The sequence below is a fragment of the Elephantulus edwardii genome, unplaced genomic scaffold, assembly GCF_000299155.1.
Source record: "Elephantulus edwardii isolate Elephantulus edwardi_28Jun2011 unplaced genomic scaffold, EleEdw1.0 scaffold00181, whole genome shotgun sequence".
Taxonomy (NCBI): domain Eukaryota; kingdom Metazoa; phylum Chordata; class Mammalia; order Macroscelidea; family Macroscelididae; genus Elephantulus; species Elephantulus edwardii.
Window position 1 is genome coordinate 700,721 of NW_006399931.1, and position 19,551 is coordinate 720,271.

Sequence of the window (19,551 nt, forward strand, 5' to 3'; positions counted from 1 at the left end):
TGTACATAGGGTCGCTATGAGTCGCAGGCGACTCGAAGACACATAACAACATATCCCTTTTAAACAGTTCTCTCCCTCATCTGTTACATAATTTATCCCATCTTTCTCAGTCTCACCCCAACCCCGATGTCAGTCCCATTTTCCAGTGGCACTATGCAGTATTTGTCCTTTTGTGCCTGAGATATTTCTCTAAGCATAATGTCCTCCAGGGTCATTCATTTTGTATAATATTGCATGAGGTCCTTGTTTTTCAATGCAGTGTAGTATTTCATTGTGTGAATATACCACAGCTTCTCTATCCATTTGTTAGGTGATGGGCACTTAGGTTGTTTCCAACTCTTTGCTATTGTGAACAAAGCCGCGATAAACATGGGTGTGCATTTATCTGCGTGGGTGATGGTAAAGCTATATTCTTTATGTCACATTTTTTCCCTACAGCGATTTCAAATTCTGTCTGTGGTGTTAGGTGCCTATGAACAATGGGTCTAACTGTGCCGTATCCTGTGCTGTCCGCATCATCTCTGATATGCCTGAGCCTTTGTTGCAATCTATCATTGTGTCAATCTACCTTGTTGAGGTCTCGGTCCTCCTAACAATGGGCCCAAAATATGTGAGGCGAAGTTTCTCTATCCTTGTCTCTAAGGAGCACCCTAGTTACACTTTCTTTTTTTACATTTTTTTATTATTATTTTTTGTGCGTGTACCGTCAAATCAGATCTGACTGGTACAGGAGGAAATTGTCCCTCCTTCTCCAGCAGAGCATCTGGTGGATTTGAACTGTGTCCACCATACACTCTCTTAAGGTATAGTTGTTAGTTCTATTGTCAGTCCATGAGATATTCAGTAGTTACCTCCAATATCACAGTTCAAGGTTGAAATTATTCTTCTATCATCCTTATAAATTGTCCACCTTTCAGATGCATAGCAAGTAATTGAAAAGACCATGGGTTAAATCAGGTGAAATTTAGTCTTTAAACTGGTATTGTTGCTTCTTAACACCTTGGAGCAGATTTTCCCAATGCAACATGTGTTTTAATTTCTTGACTTCTGGCACCAAAAATGTTGATGTGGATTCGAGCGAGATGAAATAGTTGACAACTTCATCCTTTTCTCCATCTAGCATGATGCTGCCTATGGGGCCAGTGGTGAGGGTTTTGTCTTCTTGATGTTGATATGTAATCCATACTGAAGGCTACAATCTTTGCTCTTCTGCATATGATCAAGAACCAATGAAGAAATTCGAGCTTCACTGAAAGTGTTGGCAAAAATATAAGACCCCAGGAATGGATACACTACCAATTGATAGGTTTCAAAAAACAGATGAAGCCCTAGACATACTCACTAGTCTGTGCCAAGAAATCTGGAAGACGGCTAGCTACAAGGCTAACTGACTGGAAGAGATTAATTCCCCTCCCCCAATTTCCCAAAAAGATGGTCCAACAGAATGTGGAAATTATGCAACAATTCTGTCTTTAGTTGAGTTTAATTGGCTGGGGCCAGGCCTTGGTAGCAACGAAAGAGAGGAAAGCCCTCAACAAGATGCACTGACATTTTATTGTGCGACACTATATTGTGACCTCAGGTATTTCTGAGATGATGAGGAAGGCACAGGACAGGAGAGGGTTCAGGCCTCTTATTCCTAAGATTGCTGTAAGTCCTAGCCAACTTGATAGCACGTAACAACCACCTTGCAATTCTGGACACTTTGCTAGTATTTCCTCTATGCCCCAATATGCTTCTTTTCACGGCACTCTACTTTTCATTATGGTTTATTTTTACCTTTAATACTTTTATATACTCGTTATATAGTATTTTCCATGTTGGCCTAGTATTCCCAGTTCTTGGAGTGTTGATACCCTTGTCTGTTGTATCTGCATGCTCTTTTTTACCTTATGTGATTTTAAATCCTTTTTTTAATGAGCAATTCTTCAGAAAATTTTATATTGTTTTCTTTTCTTTCTTTCTTGTTCTTTTTTTTTTTATGAGAGACTCATATACCCTGGGTTATAAAAGCATTCTTGAGAAGTCTTTTCTGTTTGCTTCAGTGTGGTATTCCTAGGGGTTTATATTTAATCTCTCTTTGAGAATCCAGTATTATGTATTATGAAGATAAAATAAATCAGATTTATTTTTTCCTCCTTTATCCTTAATAGTGCTTTTATTTATTTATTCAAGCTGTGATCTGAGTGAGAGTATTTGCAAAGCAAATTGATTTTCCAGTCAACCACTCATACACACTGTGTTTTTCATGAAATTAATTTTAGTACCTACAGTGTAACCACTCTCTTCCCACTTCCTCTCTAATTCTCAGTCCCATGAATCCTTCCATCCTATTCCTAATTCCTTCCTGCCTTCTGGGATTTACCTTTAGCCAAATTCTGTTTTGTTTTTTTTACCTAATATGGTGGGTTATCCTAAGAAACCACATTCTCCCTGATATTATTTTTATTTCATATGTCTTTCTATTATTTGGCTGAAAGATAGGTCATAGGGATGAGTTTTGTTTCAAGTTCAAGGATGACAAAGGGTCATAGTGTCAAGGGTTCTATTATCTCTGTTGAACCAGTAAGTCTGGTCTTTTCTGTCAGTTTCTGAGTTTCGTTTCACATTATCTCCCCTCTACCTAGAACCTTCCACTGGGATCCCTTTTGGAGTGGTCATTGGGAATAGTTGGGCACCATCTCCTTCTTCTGGCCTCAGGGTCACAGAAGCTGAAGATCCCGTGGTCCATTGGATCACTGAACTGATTGTTTGCTTTATCCCTCTTCTGTTCCAGACGGGGAGATACCAATAGTGGCTGCACCTATGATGCTGTTTACAAACTTTTAAAAAAAAAATTTTTATTTTATTTTATTATTTTTGTGTGTGTACCATCAAATAGGATCTGACTGGTACAGGAGGAGATTGTCCCTCCTTCTCCAGCAGAGCATCTAGTAGATATTTACAAACTTTTAAGACCTCAGCTGCTCCTCACCATATAAACCATTGTCTTTGTGGACTATGTTATTCTAGTTGACACTGGTGTCCTCCAAGACAACATCAGACCAATTTAGATGCAGTGCACTTGGCTAGGCGTGGGACGTCAGTTTCTCAAGTTTGTTGTTGGTATGTCCTGTCAACTCAGAACGGACTACTAGCTGACCCTCCAGCTGCTTTTGGATGCGGTAAATAGCATAGGGAAGATGCTTGGGGTTTCCCCATAGACCAACTGGCGGATTGCATCCCTTTGGGTTGGCAATGCCACTCCTTCCCACTAACCAACCAGGGAGCCTTCATTTCTCACATCGGTCTCTTTCTCTCCTCCCTTGTAGTAGTGGATGCAGTTTGGATTACTTGACAGATGCAGGTGGGCAAGCGAGGTCTTGTATTGCTTCCCACGTAGTGTGGCTGTGAGAATCACCTGCAATACTTTTTCTTAAGTGTAGATTCTCAGGCCCTGGTCTATACTCCCCAAAGATCGTATTGTTTTGAGCTCTCCATGGAGACATTAGTTCTAGCTCCCTGTCTCTGGTGGACTGAGGCTGCATCTTCTAGAACTGAAAGAACTAACATGTAGTTCTGGGTTCCTAGATACATAGCTGTGTCTGAAACTCGACACTGGCCTGTGACATTCTCTTCTTCCATTTTTCTCTGTCTTTACACTCCTTATTTAATCTCTTTTTAAAAAATAGGTAGGCTCAGAGAGCTCTGGTGGCCTGGCCTAGTGGCAAGAAGCTGCACTGCAAGAGGTGTGTGGTTCAAATCTACCAGATGCTCTGCTGGAGAAGGAGGAGGCAATCTCCTCCTCTACCAGCAGATCCAATTTGATGGTACACACACACACACACACACACACACACACACACACCCCAGCAGGGAGGCTGTTCATATTTTTAGTTAAAAAATCTTTTATATATAAAATGGGAGCTCTAGCGGCTTAGTGGGGAAGGAGTTGTGCTGGCAACCCAAAGGCAGGCACTTCAAATCCACCAGCTGCACTGCCGGAAAAAGATGGACAGTGTCCTCCCGGGTAAACCCACTAGAGGGTCAGCCAGTTCCAACTCGATGGCAATGAGTGATTGACTGTATACAATATTTCCATGTGTGTTTTGGGGGATGTGAAATGAAAGAACAGCTGCATTAACTCTGTTTGCTGCATTCCCAGAACTTTCCTTCTAGGTCTCCCCTTAGTTTTTAGTACTTTTCCTAACAGTTCCTTGTGCATTTAAGTACTTTACAGTTTGCAGAGGAATTCCACATACAGGGTCTGATTTAATGCTCCCATCGGCCCTAACCAAGAATTCTTATTTTCCCCATTTTTTTGAGAGGAAAGCAGACTCTTGAGAATGTAACTTAAGTGTTTGGACTTTGGGTCCAGTGCATTTCACAGCTTTAGTTTTACGGGGCTTCCTTTCTCCTGACCCCCATCTCAGCCCACCCCTAGCTTATCCGGGTCATCTGCTCCTTACTCAAGGCCCCGGGGAGGCTGTTTTTCTGTACCCTGCAGCCTTTTAGTGCTGACTATTCAGGCTGAACCAGGTACCGCAGTAGTCGCTGCTGTTTGGAAGTAATGGGGTACAGCCAGGTCATGGCTAATGGGGAGACTAGCTGATAGCTTGTCCTCAGAGCACTTTAACCACATGCCACTGTCTCTACCTCATAAAAAGCGGGCAGTGTGTGTAGATGGGGATGGAGAACAGAGAAAAAAAAATTCATGAAAAGTAGGGCTCGTCCGGGATTTGAACCCGGGACCTCTCGCACCCTAAGCGAGAATCATACCCCTAGACCAACGAGCCACTGGTAGGTATTCCTGTCCAGATGTGCCTGCCTTTCCTGCCACATCACAGGAGCAGCAGCAGCAGCAGCCTGCGGTTCCTAAAGGGGCCTCTCCTCCCTCCCGCTGGCTCCGGGCCCAGGTGGGCTGAACTCCAGCAGGCCTGCCCAGCAGCTCTCTGGCTCTTTCCTCTCCTCCCTTGGTGCTGGCCCAGTGTAGAGCTACACACAGATGCTCCCCAGCTCTGTGCCCAGATGAAGTCCGTTCACCACCGCCCCCAACCCTACACCATCCAGCTCTGCCCACGACTGCCCAGTAAGGTGTGTGGAGTTACTGCCTGGAAAAGGCCGAGAAGGAGGCTCCAGCACCCAACCCCTTCCTGGGGAACCCCAGGGCTGAGTGAGTCTGACCCCTGCACCTAGTGAAAAACCAGAAGGCCAGAAACAGCCCTCTAAAACTTGGAGACTGTCTGTCCCAGGTAGCCTTCAACTCAGAGACATTTATGAAATGATTGTTTGTTTCTGTGTTGGGTGGGGAAGGTGACACCTGTCTGGTCTACCTTATGGAGTAATCGAATGAGCAGGTTAAGCACCATGTGATGCACTGTACAGAGGAAGCAGGAGGCCGTTATGATGGCAACGAGGCTGAGGAAGAGGCACCGGTGGGGAAGCCCCCCTGGGGAAGCCCCCCACACACACACCCACCCCGGGGATGCCCGCTGGGGGCCAGGCTGTGTGCTCTGCTTTCCCCAGCCACCTGAACTGTTAATGCCACCTGTGTGGTAGCCGCCGCCCCATTACAAGATAAAGATACTTGTCTGATAGAAGCTTATAGAAAAGACACTTAACTGCATGTGAGGCCTATTTTGGACACTGTGCACGCTGCTACCCAGTTGAGGCTCAGAGAGATTCCTGGGAAAACAGAGATGGTGGACACGTCCCTCTGGCCCTACCAACGCCTCCGCTAGAGCTGGTCCTGTCTGGTCTTCCCAAGGAAGCTGCCCAGGAACAGCCAGCTGAGTCAGCTAAGGGGGACGAGTATTTCAGCCTAATTAAAGTGAGGAGGTGGAACACCGCAGACCTTGTGGGAAACGTGGGCGGGCTCAGCCCCACCCTCCCTTTTATGCCTCCATGGTACCTGTATCCCCTTTGCCACTCTCCCAACTTTTGCTCTTTCTCGATGGGCCGCTGTCTGGGGCTCTGTGGGACAGTCGTTGTTAGTTGCTTCTTAGTCGGCCCCAGTTTATGATGACCCTATGAACAATGAGGGGGGGGGGGAACACACTACAAACAACTAAAAACCCCACAACCAAACCAAACCAAACCAAATCACCCAAGGAGCCAGAACCTGCCTGGTCCCGTGCCATCCCCATCCCCGGCTGTGGTGAGCCACAGGGCTTTCATTGGCTGGTTTCAGATGTAGGTCACCAGCTTCCCAGGCCTTTCTTCCTTGAACATCTCAGTCTGGAAACGTCTCTGAAACCTGCTCGGCATTGTAGCAACACCGACAGGTGATGTCTGCACACTGGTGGGGAATTGAACCTCAGTGTCCTGTGTGAAAGGTTAGAACTCTACAGAACGAACCAAACCTGCCGCCTTCAAGTCAGTTCTGGCCCATAGTGACCCTCCAGTGGGTCTCCCCAGAAAGGCTGTCTTTTTTTTTTTTTATTATTATTTTTTTTTTGAGGCTGGAACCCTTAATGAGAACAGATTGCCTTCTCTTTCTCCCTTTCAGTTGGCAGCCCAGCACATAAACCGCTGTGGTACCTGGTACCTGCCTCCTTTCTCCCTGGGACAGAGGCCCGCTTTATTGATTACCTGGTCCAGTCCTGTGTCCCGCACTTGCTAATGGTGCAAACAGTTCCCAAGTGCTGGGTTCTGCCCTGAGCAAGCACTTTCCCAGCATAATCAGCCTCATGTAATCCTTGGCACAATGGCTGCTGTGGTCACCGCTTGGTAAACATCTGTGGAATGAGCCAATGAATGTCTTGGGTCTGTGTATAAAGACACGCTCTTAGCAGCGGATATTCAGGTAAATCTGTATCACTTGCCTGAAGGTGGATATGACAGGACTGGAGAGGCCTTCCACCTGTGTCCTTTGAAGTGGGCTTCATACTGCCCGATCCCCCTTTCGAAGGGGCCAGAAGAAAGGTCCTCACTTGGCAGAATGGATTGGCCCGCATTCCTTTTGTCCCCAGGGGACAGAGTTTTATTCTTTCTCTCCAGAAACAGACAACTGGCTCAGCTAACTAATCAGGGCCAGAATGAAAGGCAACAGCTCATCTGTTCTCAGAAGAGACTTTTTTGGTAGCTGTTCCCCAGCTTTCAACTGGCTTATAAATAAACACACTCTCAACACGTCATCCCATTACCTCAGCGCACATTCCCCAAATTGTTCCTCTCTGTGGGCATGCCAGGGAGTGACACTGCTCAAAATTAGGGCTCCGGGGGCCACTTGGCTGCGACTGTTTCAGAGCTGAGACTGTGGTTGGGCTCCCCCCAGCGTGTGTGTCTGTGGGGGCTGCTGGGGTTTGCGGCAGGAGAATTCTTATTTGTGGGGGCCTGTCTGGGATAGTGTCCTGTCCGCTGAATACCGGAATTTGCTGCTTCCCTATTAGTACAGCCGCATGACACCCACACACTTCCAGATGCCTCCCGAGTGTGGAGTGTGTGTGTGTGTGTGTGGGGGGGGGTGCTACCTGGTGGGAATCCATTGCCACCTACCTTCTTCCCCTCCCTCCTCCCCCAGGCTAAAATGACTGTGGCCTTGCTCTGAAAGTCTGACTTGGAGCTCTTAATCAAGTGTTTGCCTCTGCATTTCAAAGGTCATAGATGACATTTTCTAGAAAGAATCGAGTGTTTGTGTTCGGCTTCTTCAGCTTTCCTCCCAGGGGAAGGCCTGCCTTTGGCCAGGCAAATTATCGGGCAAGAGCTCATTTTTATAGGAATGTGTCAACTCTTCCCTTATTTCATCCCTTGTCTGAAGAACCTTGTGGGTTAGTATCTAACAGACAACATCGTCAAAGTATAGCATCTCAGGCGCATTGTCACGTCGTGTTTATCAGAGACACAGGAAGGGGCCAACCTTCGGAGAGGAGGATGAGGTGAGTGCGGAGTCTGAGTGGGAGAAGCTTATTTTTCACTGCATATAAATTTGTGCTACTTGAGTTTTGAGGCTCATGGGTGGCTGGTGTTGACTCATGGCAACCTCATGTCCCACAGCCATCCTACCTGGTCCTGTGTCACCCTCACAATCGTGGACAGCCAGCCTGGGTCTAGTTTGACACATTTGTTAGGCCAGGTTGAAGAATAGTGGTTGGACCACAGTAGGTATTGGAGGAGTAGTTAAAGAACGATGCTCAAAGATGTGAATTCAGAAGGAGGTCTTCACTGGGGGTCACAGCGCTGTGTCTCATTCTATCTCGTGTCTGTGTTGAAGATTCTGCCAAAGACAAAGATGCTAGGAGGAACTAGCCGTCTACCCTGGTGTGGAGAGTTGGTGGGGAGGAGAGCCTCCTTGTATAAATGGTTTTCTTTGCTTTCTTTTCAGGGACAGGTCTGCATTTGGCAGTATCTACTATCAGTAGATAGGTTCTTAGAGGAATAAGATAATTTTCATCATTGAACTTGGACTGACTATAACCCCTGACAGCCAGGCTTAGATGTTCCTCCTCTTCCTTTGCTTGAAGGATCCCCACACTGCTGTCAAGTTGGGAGCAACTCATAGCTGACCTTCCAAGGGAATTTTCAGACGATATTGCACGGGAGGAAACTGTCCATCTCTCACCCTTGGGGCTGTTGGATTAGAACCACGAAGAGAGGTTACAGGCTTTGGGTTAGCCACGCAATTCCCTACAGACTATGCTGCAGAGCCTGGTTACTGGAAGGTATAAATCAGTGGGGCTGTTTGCTGAGCAAAAGCCAGTTCCTAGTGGAGAAGCTTTCGAGGAGCACCTTTGGTGGGGATGAGCAAGGGTCATGAGAGATTTCCTTTTGGTCTCCACCCAGCCTAGAGAGAAGTGGGGAGATGCAGAGCCCCTTCTCCAGTCATTTGTTGTGGGTACAGCACATCAGAGACCTGGCTTGAGGACAGCCAGGAGGACGTGGCAGCTCAGGGGACAGGCAGGAGGAGGTGGCGGCCAGGGTGGACATGCCCTGGTGAGGACCACAGAGTGACTAAGACTCCCTGTAGAGCACATGCATCCTGAGCTTTCCCTCCTACCGTGGAGGGCCGGTCTGCTGTGTAAGCAGGAGGAGAAACCAGTCCTCTGCTGTGTTCCAGGAGGACCTGGCCTTGCTGGGCTGCCAGATGCAAGGCGGAGTGAGCATAAGGCCTGCCCTCGGCAGCGGTCCACACTGGCGTGTATGTTACCCGTGTGTGTGGAGTATTCCTTCTATTGATTTCTAGTTCATTGGGAGTCCACAGAGTGTGCTGCTGCCAAAAAGGCCAGCAGAGGCTTGGATGTGGTGACAGTGGCCACAACAGGGGACAGGTGCACCGCTGGATGGATATGCCACATTCTCATGAGCTGACAGACAGTGGGCTGGTTTCTAGTGTGGGGCTAATATGAATAAAGCAAGTGGAAATACTCATATAAGGGTTTGTGTAGGCATATATTTTCGTCCCTCTCAGAGTTACCCAGGGGTGGGATTACTGGGTTATAGGATTGTTGTTAATTGCCGCTCAGTGGATTCTGAGTCATGGTGTGCACAGTAGGACTTCTCCAGAGGGTTTGAAGGTGACCTTCTGGAAGCAGATAACCATTCCTGTCTTTTTCTTGTTGTGTACCGTCGAGTCGGATCCAACTGGCACAGGAGGAGATTGTCCCTCCTTCTCCAGCAGAGCATCTGGTGGATTCGAACCACCAGTCCTATCTTCTGAGTCACCTGCAGGTGGTATGGTATGTACATGTTGAAATTTGCGGGGGAAAAAATCTCCAACAACCCCAAAACAATACAAAAAAACCCAAGAAACCAAATTAAAACCCTGCCTGTTTTCCAAAGCTGTTATTCCTCTTCACTTACCATACTTGAAATTGTCAACTTACAAGAATATTAACATTTTAGTGGAGGTATAGTGGTATTGTATTGCAGTTTTACTGACAAATGTTGTTAAGCAACTTCTTAGGTGCTTGTTTGCCATCTGCTTATCTTTGATAGAGTTTTTCTGCACATTTTAAAAGTAGAGCTGTATTTAACTTTCAAGAGTTTTTTACATATGCGTCCTGGATACAAGTCATTCATCAGATACATGTTTTGCAAATATTTTCTTTGCCATCTGTCACTTTTTTCTTTTTCTCAGCAGTATCTTTTGAGGAGAAAAAAGATTTTCATTTAGATGAAATACATTCACCAGTAATTTCTCTTATAACTTTTGCTTTGTGTGTTCTACCTAAGGAATTTTTGCCAAAGCTAAGATCATGGGTATTTCCTCTTGTGGTTTCTTCTAGAAATTTCATCTTTTTTGACTCTTAAATTAGGTATATAATATACTCGGACAAGGAATCTGTCCTCTGAACAGAGCAAGGAAACACCACATGGTTTAAAATCAGTGCATCTGGGATGTGTCCTGTCTCCATACTTATTCATCTATATGCGGCACAGATTATTCGGGAGGCTGGGATTTAAGAGGAGAAATGTGGCATCAGGATTGGAGGAAGATTCATCAACAACCCATGATATGCAGATGACACAACTTTGTTTGCAGAAACTGAGTAGGGCCTGAAGTGTTTGCTGAAGGTCAAGGACAAGGTCTCCAATATGGATTGAAGCTCTATATCAAGAAAACAAAGATTCATACCACAAGGCCGGGTGGAAGCATCATGATAGATGGATAAGAGATTGAGGTTGTTCACAATTTTTGCTTGCTCGGATCTACAGTCAACACTTTTGGCATCCGCAGTCGGGAAATCAAAAGATGAATAGCATTGGGAAAATCTGCTGTCAGGGATCTCTCCGAAGTGCTAAAGAGCGACAATGTCAGTATAGAGACTAAGATGTGCCTGATTCAGGCCACGGTCTACACAACTACTTAACATCAGAGAGCTGGACAATGACTAGGAATGACAGAAGAAGAATTGATGCCTTTGAGTTGTGGTCCTGGAGAAGAGTATTGATCATACCATGAACCACCAAGAGAACAAACAGGTCTGACTTGGAGAGGGTGAAACCAAGTTTCTCCTTGGAGGCAAGGCTCTTGCAGCTCCATCTGACAAACTTTGGGCATGTGGCCAGGAAGGACATCATGCTTGGGAGGGTGGAGGGACAGCGCAGGAGAGGAAGACCCTGGATGAGATGGATTGACACTGTAACTGGGGTAATAGGTAGGTGTGTCGGAGACAGTGAGACTGGCTCAGGATAGGGCAGGCTTCGTGCTGTTGTACATAGGGTCACTATGAGTTTCAGGTGACTCGGCGCATAACAGTGCACTTCAGTTGACTTTTGATATGTTGTGTGAAACAAAGGGTCAAGATTATTTTTTTGGCATAGGAATTTTAGCATATGAATATCCAATTAGTTCAGTACCATTTGTAATAACACTGTTCTCCCCTTGACTCACCATCACACGCTGCTGAAAGTCAGCTGATGTGTGGGTCTGCTTCTGATCTCTCCTTTCTAGTCCCTTAAACCTTTTGTCTTTTTTGTTCCTTATTTGGTTTTACATTACACCAATTACTGGAGCTTGATAATAGGTCTTGAAATCAGACAGTCCAAACCCTCCAATTTTTTCCTTATATTTCATAATTGTTTTGGATGTTCTAGGTTCTTGATTTTACTTAAAGATTTTATAATAAGCCTTTTTCTTTCTATAGGAGGAGAGCTTTAGGTTAGAAATGCAATTTCCTACAAATATTGCATAATGCCACTGTTGTAAAACATGACTGACTTCAGGGTTGAGGGGAGACTGAGAAATAGGGGATAAACGATGTATACTGCATTGAAATAGATGAGGGAGAGAACTGTTTCAATATAAAGGGATATATGATTAGGTATTATTGTCATGACAGGAGTCCAGAAGGAAGGCTGCATAGTGGAGTGGACTTGGGGGGAGGGATTGTATAACAATGAAAGAGTTTTTCATTTACTTTTCAAAGAGAAGAACAAATTGAGGGGGAGGAGTGGGCAGGGAGAAAAGTGCAACAATGAATGAATGGAAACCCTAAGTCTCTGTAAATGTTCATTATAATTAATAAAAAAATTTATTAAAATAAAAAAAAGAAACTCAATTTCTGCTAAGGTCACCACCCTGACCATGCATGACAACAGGGCGGCCTAGCAAACAGACCAGGGTCTTGCATCTTTCAGTCTTGCCAAGATCACTTAGCAATCTTATGTCAATCCTTTTAGGATTTTCTGAATTATCATATAATCTTCAATAAAAGACAGTTTTATTTCTTCAAATCTTTTTCTGCCCAATCCCTCTCTCCTCTATTCTTGAGTTTTCAATTAAAGGGAGGTTAAACTGCTTGGCTTGGTAACTTGCAGTAACTTGGTAAGTTACTGAGGTTCTGTTCATTTGGAAGTTTCTATCAACTTACATTCACGCTCGCTGGTTTTGGGATTTCCCTCCTCCTGTAAGTTCAATCTGCACTTTAGCCCATCCATTGAAATTTTCATTTGAGATATTGTATTTTTAACTTCTACAGCTTCCCTTTCTCAGTTTAGATTCTCATCCCCGCCTCCCCATTACGTCCATCTGTTTCCTTAAATCCTCGGACATGTTTCTAACAGCTGCTTTAAAGTCTTTGCATGTAATCCTGGTCTGAGTCTAGCTCTAGTCACTGTTTCTGCTCCTTGATCTGTATCACACTCTCTGGTCTTTTTTCTCCTATCTAGTAAGAATTACTCTGCCTTGTATAGTGTAAATGTGCAGCCAGAAGTCTTCTCAATGGCGTATTACAGGTATCATTATATATTTTTTTTATTGAATGCAGGGATGATATAAGGCATTGAGAGGGAAGCAGAAGAGACAGAAGACCCTAACCTGGATTTGTATTTTATCTGTCACTAAAACACTAGCCTCTGGAACCATTAGTCTATGAGGTGGTGGTGGTTGTTGTTAAGTGCCGTTGAGTTGTAGATGACTCTTAGTGACCCTATGAATGAAAGACCTAATTAAACACTTGTGTAACAATCATCGTTTCTCCAAATTCATAGTGTTTCCAGAGGCAAGCTGTTTCAGAAGTGGATGCCACTCCTGCTTCCAAGCTTAATCGGGGAGCTCCATCAAACACTGTCCACCATGGGTAACCATTATTGCATTTGACATATCAGTGTCACAGTGCTTAGTACCACAGCAACCACAAGTTACCTCTACACGGCAAGTGGACAGAATAGTGCTATGCCACTTAGAAGAATGTTTGACCAAAAAAAAAAAAAAATTAAAACCAGGCCTGAGGGCAGCAGATTAAAATCACCCACTTTTGGTAGCATCACTTTCTGTCCACTAGGCCAACAGAGCTCTCTATATCCGTGAGGTAGAGGAGGATATATTTTCATAAAGACTGAAATGTAGTGTTGAGAGTAAGTACAGGTGGAAAGTAGGGCTGACATGGCTTTGCAGATGTGAGCTTCACAGATGAGGTCTGTGTGATGTAGCCGTGAGCACTGGGCACGACTTGACTTAGCAGAGGAAGACTGTGGTTACCTGGGCACTGCTAAGTGATGGGGAGGGCCAGCAGAGCCTGGCGTAACAAGGACGGCGAGTAGAGCTGTCTCAGGAGGAGAGGTGACCTTGGCGGGAAGCAGCCTCAGCCCAGATGTCCTAACCCTCTAGGTACTGTCAAGTTGCCCCCTCCCTGTTCCAGGAAGACGCTGGATTTACAAAGGTGCACCTTCAATCTCCACTCCTGCCCTCCCGTAGCCGGAGGCTGGTCTCTCACCTGGCAGAGAGGCTAAGATCTCTGGAAAGGGAGACGCTGAGAACACTTTCCACAAAGGGACAGAAGGAGAGACAAAATGTAAAGGAGCCAGAAGACAAATGGAGAAGGCTGTCCTCCACAGCACCTTTCCTCGGGCAGAAGGACCAACACACAGAACCAGTGGTAGAAGCATCTTTATCACATTATCATGCTGCTCTCCCCAGCACCCTGCTCACCCCAGCACCCAGCATTGTAAACCTGCAATCTCCAAACCCAATCTTTTATCCTCTGAAGAACACACAATCGGCTTTGGGGCCACCCAAGGAGGTTTAGGTGGGGGCTTTGGCTCTCTAATCTCAAACTTGCTTCTTAGGAAGCTTAGAATCAGTACGGATTTTTCAGGGGGCCCGAGGGTGGCTTTGGGGGTGGGGGAGGGGAGGATAATCTATAAGAGGAATGAGAGGGGGTGGGGGCATCCCATGGGCAAGATGTCAGGGGAGGAGGAGGAGGAGTTTTATTTGTTCAAGAACATCTCCTCAGTGGGACCTTGGGACGGGCCCCAGTACCACATCGCCCCAGCCTGGGCCTTCCACTTCCAAGCAGCCTTCATGGGCTTTGTCTTCTTCGTGGGGACCCCCCTCAATGCCATCGTGCTTGTGGCCACTCTGCGCTACAGGAAGTTACGTCAGCCCCTCAACTACATCTTGGTCAACATATCCCTGGCTGGCTTCCTCTTCTGTATCTTCTCTGTCTCCACGGTCTTCATCGCCAGCTGTCATGGATACTTCCTCTTTGGTCGAACTGTGTGTGCTTTGGAGGCCTTTCTGGGATCCGTGGCAGGTACTGGGGGTGGATGAAGAACAAAGGGGGGAAGGCGGAGGACCTGCTCCAGTCTGGGTCGGAGGGGGCCCCTGAAGAGGAGTTGAGGCGTAAAAGCTGTGTCTTTTTTTGAGTGCTGACAAAACAATGTCTGAGACCCCACTCTAGTCCAACCCTCTGACTCTGTGCCTGCCCCACCTTGTCTGTGCCCCCACTCCCGTGGCCAGGCTGGGCAGGGCTCTGTCTAACCCATCACCCTCACATTTTACCACAGGTCTGGTGACAGGATGGTCACTGGCCTTCCTGGCCTTCGAGCGCTACTTGGTCATCTGTAAGCCCTTTGGTAACTTCCGCTTCAGCTCCAAGCATGCGCTGATGGTGGTCCTGGCTACCTGGACCATTGGTATTGGTGTCTCCATCCCTCCCTTCTTCGGCTGGAGCCGGTGAGTGGGAGGCAATGGTGCTGACTTCACAGGACTGTGGGGAAAGAGCCTGGGCACATGGTCTCTCAGTCTTTGACCTCTACTTAAAATAGAAAAAAAAAAGAGTGATGGAGTATGTGAGGTTAAGAGGCTCCGGGGCATGAGTACTAACATTTACTCTCTATTTGAGATTACTATTACCTTTGGCTCGGGAGTTCTGGTGATTTAGCAGTAAAGGATTGTGCTGCCAACCCGAAGGCTCAGGGTTTGAATCCACCAGTTTCTCTGTGGGAGAAAGATGGGCAGATCTCCTCCGGTGCAATTTACAGCTCGAGAACATGCTGGAGGGGCAGCTATGAGTCAGTCCTGACTCAATGGTATTCAACTACCAGACCAATACAACCTTTAACTGAGGAGCTCTGGTGGCTCAGTGGTAACGAGTTGCATTGTTAACCCAAAGACACGCGGTTCAAATCCACCACCTGCCCTGCAGGAGTAAATCTCATCCAGTGCTATTTACTGCCTCTGAAAACCTGCCGGAGCATCAGCTATGAGCTGGTTCTGACTCGATGGTGCCCTACAACATTACCTTTAGCTGGGGAAAGAATGCTGGTGACTTAGTTCATAGAAGCATGTTGCACGATGAACTAAAAGGCTGCTAAAAGGCATTCAAATTTACCTCTGCTCCGCAGAAGAAAGATGGGCAGTCTCCCACGTCAGTGTCTTAACAGCCTCGGGAACCCGATGCAGGGTCATTTAGTCCACATCAGCTGAGTTGCTGCGAGGTTTTGGCTTTCCCTGACAATCTCCCAGCCTGAGGTTGTCTGACATCTCTGGGTCTAAGTGAACACGATGCAGCCGTCTCAGCTTCTACTGCACTGATTCTTGGGGGAAGCCACAGGAACCCCGTGTCTGTGTTTCTGGTCCTTTGCAGGTTCATCCCAGAAGGCCTGCAGTGCTCCTGTGGCCCTGACTGGTACACCGTGGGGACCAAGTACCGCAGCGAGTATTACACGTGGTTTCTCTTCATCTTCTGCTTCATCGTACCCCTCTCCCTCATATGTTTCTCCTACTCCCAGCTGCTGGGAGCCCTCAGAGCTGTGAGTGGCTGTGAGGGTCACCGAGTTGGGGGGGGGCAGAAGGAATGGGTGATCGCTCCAGAGCATGAGACATGTGGAAATGCCCACAGCAAATACAAGGGTTATGGCAAAGCACTGAAGTGGCGCTGAGTATGAATGTAGGGTGAGGGGTGTCATCCCTGATCACATGGGTGGACTCCTAAAGTCAGGATGCACAGAGCAGCCCCCAGCCACCCTCAAACAGCACCACAGACTAGACCAGAAGCTGAGACAGTGAGCAGCAGCAGCTTGGGTGTCCCCGCCCATAGAAGAACACTGAGAAATGGGACCTTAGGACCATGGGGGGGGGGGCGGGGGGCCCGGGGATGAGGGTGTGTCTGCTCTGCCCCAGGTCGCGGCCCAGCAGCAGGAGTCTGCGACGACGCAGAAGGCTGAGCGCGAAGTGAGCCGCATGGTGGTGGTGATGGTGGGATCCTTTTGTCTCTGTTACGTGCCCTACGCTGCCTTGGCTATGTACATGGTCAACAACCGTGACCATGGGCTGGACTTACGGGTCGTCACCATTCCTGCCTTCTTCTCCAAGAGTGCTTGCGTCTACAATCCCATCATCTACTGCTTCATGAACAAGCAGGTAACGCTCTTATGTATCAGCTCTGAAGGAAGTCAAACCTGTGCATGCCAGTCCAAATGCCCGCTGGGAATAGGTGTTTCTACCCAGTACTCAGGAAGGCCCATTCACTCACCATTACTAGAAGATATTCAGCTGGAAGGGATCTGATGGTGCAATGCTTGAGTCTGGAGCTTACCCAGAAAGGTTGGTGGTTCAGACACTCCATGGGAGAAAGACTAGGACGTATCTTTCCATAAAGACCACGTCCTACACATCCTTATGAGGCAGTCACATCGGGTCACTGAGGTTTAACTGACTCAACAGCACACAACTCCCAACTGAAAAGGATTGCCAGTTCTGTGTAGATCAAGGAAGTTCATAATGAATTCATCTCTGGGATTAAGGAGACAAAATAACGGAAAATTATCAGTGCAGGATTTTTTTCTTTTAAAGACTGGAAATTCCCATAGCTTCATCTGCATTTTGGTGGTTTATGTGCTCAATTCAGGATTTGGGACTGGCCATCTGGAAGCTCTGGTGGCTTAGTGGCAAGAAGCTGTGCTGCAATCCTGAAGGCATGTGGTTTGAATCCACCAGCCGCTTTGAAGAGAAGGCTGGCAAATCTCCTGTGCGATTAACCGCCTCTGAAAAGCTGTAGGAGGGTCAGCTATGGGTCGGTTCCGACTCAATGGTACCCAAGCCAACCACCACTCTAGAAACGGAATCAGACGCCCAGTGGCCTAGGGACGTTGAGAACCACATCAGGATCTTCTCAGAAGGTAGATTCTGATTCAGCATATCTGGAGTAAAAAAGTAAATTCTCAGTAGAGAATTTATTCTCAGAATAAACTGCTTGAGAATTCTGCTTAAACTCACACTACCAAGAGCTCCACTCAGGACTCCTCAGTGTGGGTAAGGAAAGGTAACAGAAGCTGCACGTAGGCTGGGAAACTGGCGGTCAAAGAGAGAAAAGGTATGATGAGCAAAACAATAGTATTTTACTGAGCCGTAAGAATCAAGTTGTTCCAAAAGGCAGAATTGACATGTAGCTGTTCCATTTTAAAAAAAAAAGTGATGGTCAGTTGTTCTCCTAAGTGTTGGAAGTGACCCATAGCTGACCCTCTGGTGGGTTTTCAGAGGCTGTAAATCACATGGGAGAATGCCCATCTTTATCCTGCAGTGCAGCTGGTGGATTTGAACTGCATACCTTCGGGTTAGCAGTACAATTCTACCCTTCACAAGCTTTTTTGTCTCTTCTACCTTCTAGCCTACAGAAGCTTGTGCCAAGCACAAAAACCCCTAACATGTGCATGTTATCTCCAGAACAGCTTATCATCTGAAGGTACCAGGTAGCCAGTGCCAAATCTTGACTTGAGCACATAAACCACAAAAATGGAGATGATGCCAGGGACATTTCCGGTCTTTTAAGAGCAAAAATCCTGCACTGAGAATTTTAAGTTATTTTGTCTCCTCAATCGCAGCGATGTTTTCAGGAATTTTGAACTTCCTAGACACACACAGAACTGACAGTTCTTCTCAACTGGGAGTTGTGTGCTGACGAGTCAGTTTAAACTCAGTGACCCAATGTGCCTGCCTGTAAGGATATCTAGGATATAATCTTTATGGAACAACATGTCCATGTCTTTCTCCCATGGAGTGTCTGACCACCAACCTTTCCAGTTAAGCTCTGGACTCAACCATTGCACTACCAGGTCCCGTCCAATTGAGTATCTTCTAGAAATGGTGGGTGAATGGGTCATCCTTGGGGCCTTTTTTTGCGGGCTTCTCTTTCCTGTTTGAGGTTTCACAGCAGTGCACACTCAGCAAGAATGTTCAAGATGATTGCAGACCCAGAGTAGTCCCAGGCTGTTATCAGTTGATTTTCAGAATTGGGAGGATGTATTCAAAACCATTTAATCGCGTCTGGGGTTATAAGCAGCTCTGGGGAGCAAATGAAGCTCTCCTGCCCACACTAGCTGTTGTCTGCCTGCACTGACTAGCTGAGGGCTCCCCCCAACTCTTCACTCTCCTTCAGTTTCGAGCCTGCATCATGGAGATGGTGTGTGGGAAGCCCATGGCAGAGGAATCGGACATATCCAGCTCCCAGAAGATGGAAGTTTCTACTCTTTCCTCCAGCCAAGTTGGCCCCAACTAAGGATCGCATACTGTTTGGCAGCAACCAGAACTTTACAACTGAGTAAGTTTTTCTCTGTCTGAAACTAAGGGTAGCAGTCTGTATCAAGTTCTTATTTTCCTATTATTTTTCCTGCCCACAGGCCCACTGTTCCCAGCCTGGACTACTTCAGATGAGACTCAAAGCCACTGGTACAGTCAGTGTCTACTACAGAAGGCACCATTCACAGAGCCTAGAGAACGGAGTTCTATACACAATGCATTATAAAGATAGGGGATTTTATTCCAATGTATGGAGAAGATGCTGTTAGTTACATTTCCTTTACTTCTGGGAATCTGCTGTAAGATGCTGGTTTCTGAATTAGAACAAACCTAGTATGGTTAGAAACAGACAAGCCTCACCCCTAAGCCAGCATCAATTATTTCAAGAGTCCACGTGTTTCCCTCAATTTGGGTGGACCTAAATATGTGTTAAAGTTAATAGCTGTGTACTCAAAATGAACGTACACCTTTTAATATTTTTATTTATACCAAGTATAAAAAGTTCTTTTACCTTATATTTTATATTCCTCCCTCTCCCTCCAAAAAAGAGCCTTTTGCGGGGAAAAAAAAAAACAAACCCCAAACAAACAAAAAACCCAAGACAGATGCTGTGCCTGCACTCAGGAGTGGCCGTGCCGGGCGTCAGATCATTACGTAACGAGCAGCTGGGCTGCTTTCCAGTCATATGGCCTGAGGGAAGCAGAGGACATAGCGCGGTGAGGATGCTAAAGGATGCCAGAAACTTCGGACATCAGCTAGAGTAGCCAGTCTGGGAGATGGTTGTCATTCCTCTGCATTTACTAGGGACTAACAGAGTCTGGTGAGCCTTCTGG

At 46.5% G+C, this 19,551-nt stretch overlaps 1 protein-coding gene and 1 non-coding gene across 2 annotated transcripts; one reads left to right on the top strand and one right to left on the bottom strand.

Annotated features, from left to right (window-relative positions):
* Window positions 1–4,703: 4,703 nt before the first annotated feature.
* On the bottom strand, window positions 4,704–4,775 carry TRNAP-AGG. The gene has a single exon. It is a non-coding gene; the product is annotated as a tRNA-Pro (tRNA).
* Window positions 4,776–14,092: 9,317 nt separating this feature from the next.
* Window positions 14,093–18,728, top strand: OPN1SW (opsin 1 (cone pigments), short-wave-sensitive). The gene is made up of 5 exons (XM_006896064.1): window positions 14,093–14,453; window positions 14,707–14,875; window positions 15,789–15,954; window positions 16,325–16,564; window positions 18,579–18,728. The coding sequence occupies exons 1-5, from the start codon at window positions 14,093–14,095 to the stop codon at window positions 18,696–18,698; spliced, it is 1,056 nt and encodes a 351-aa protein (XP_006896126.1). The 3' UTR covers window positions 18,699–18,728.
* The last annotated feature ends 823 nt before the right edge of the window (window positions 18,729–19,551 follow it).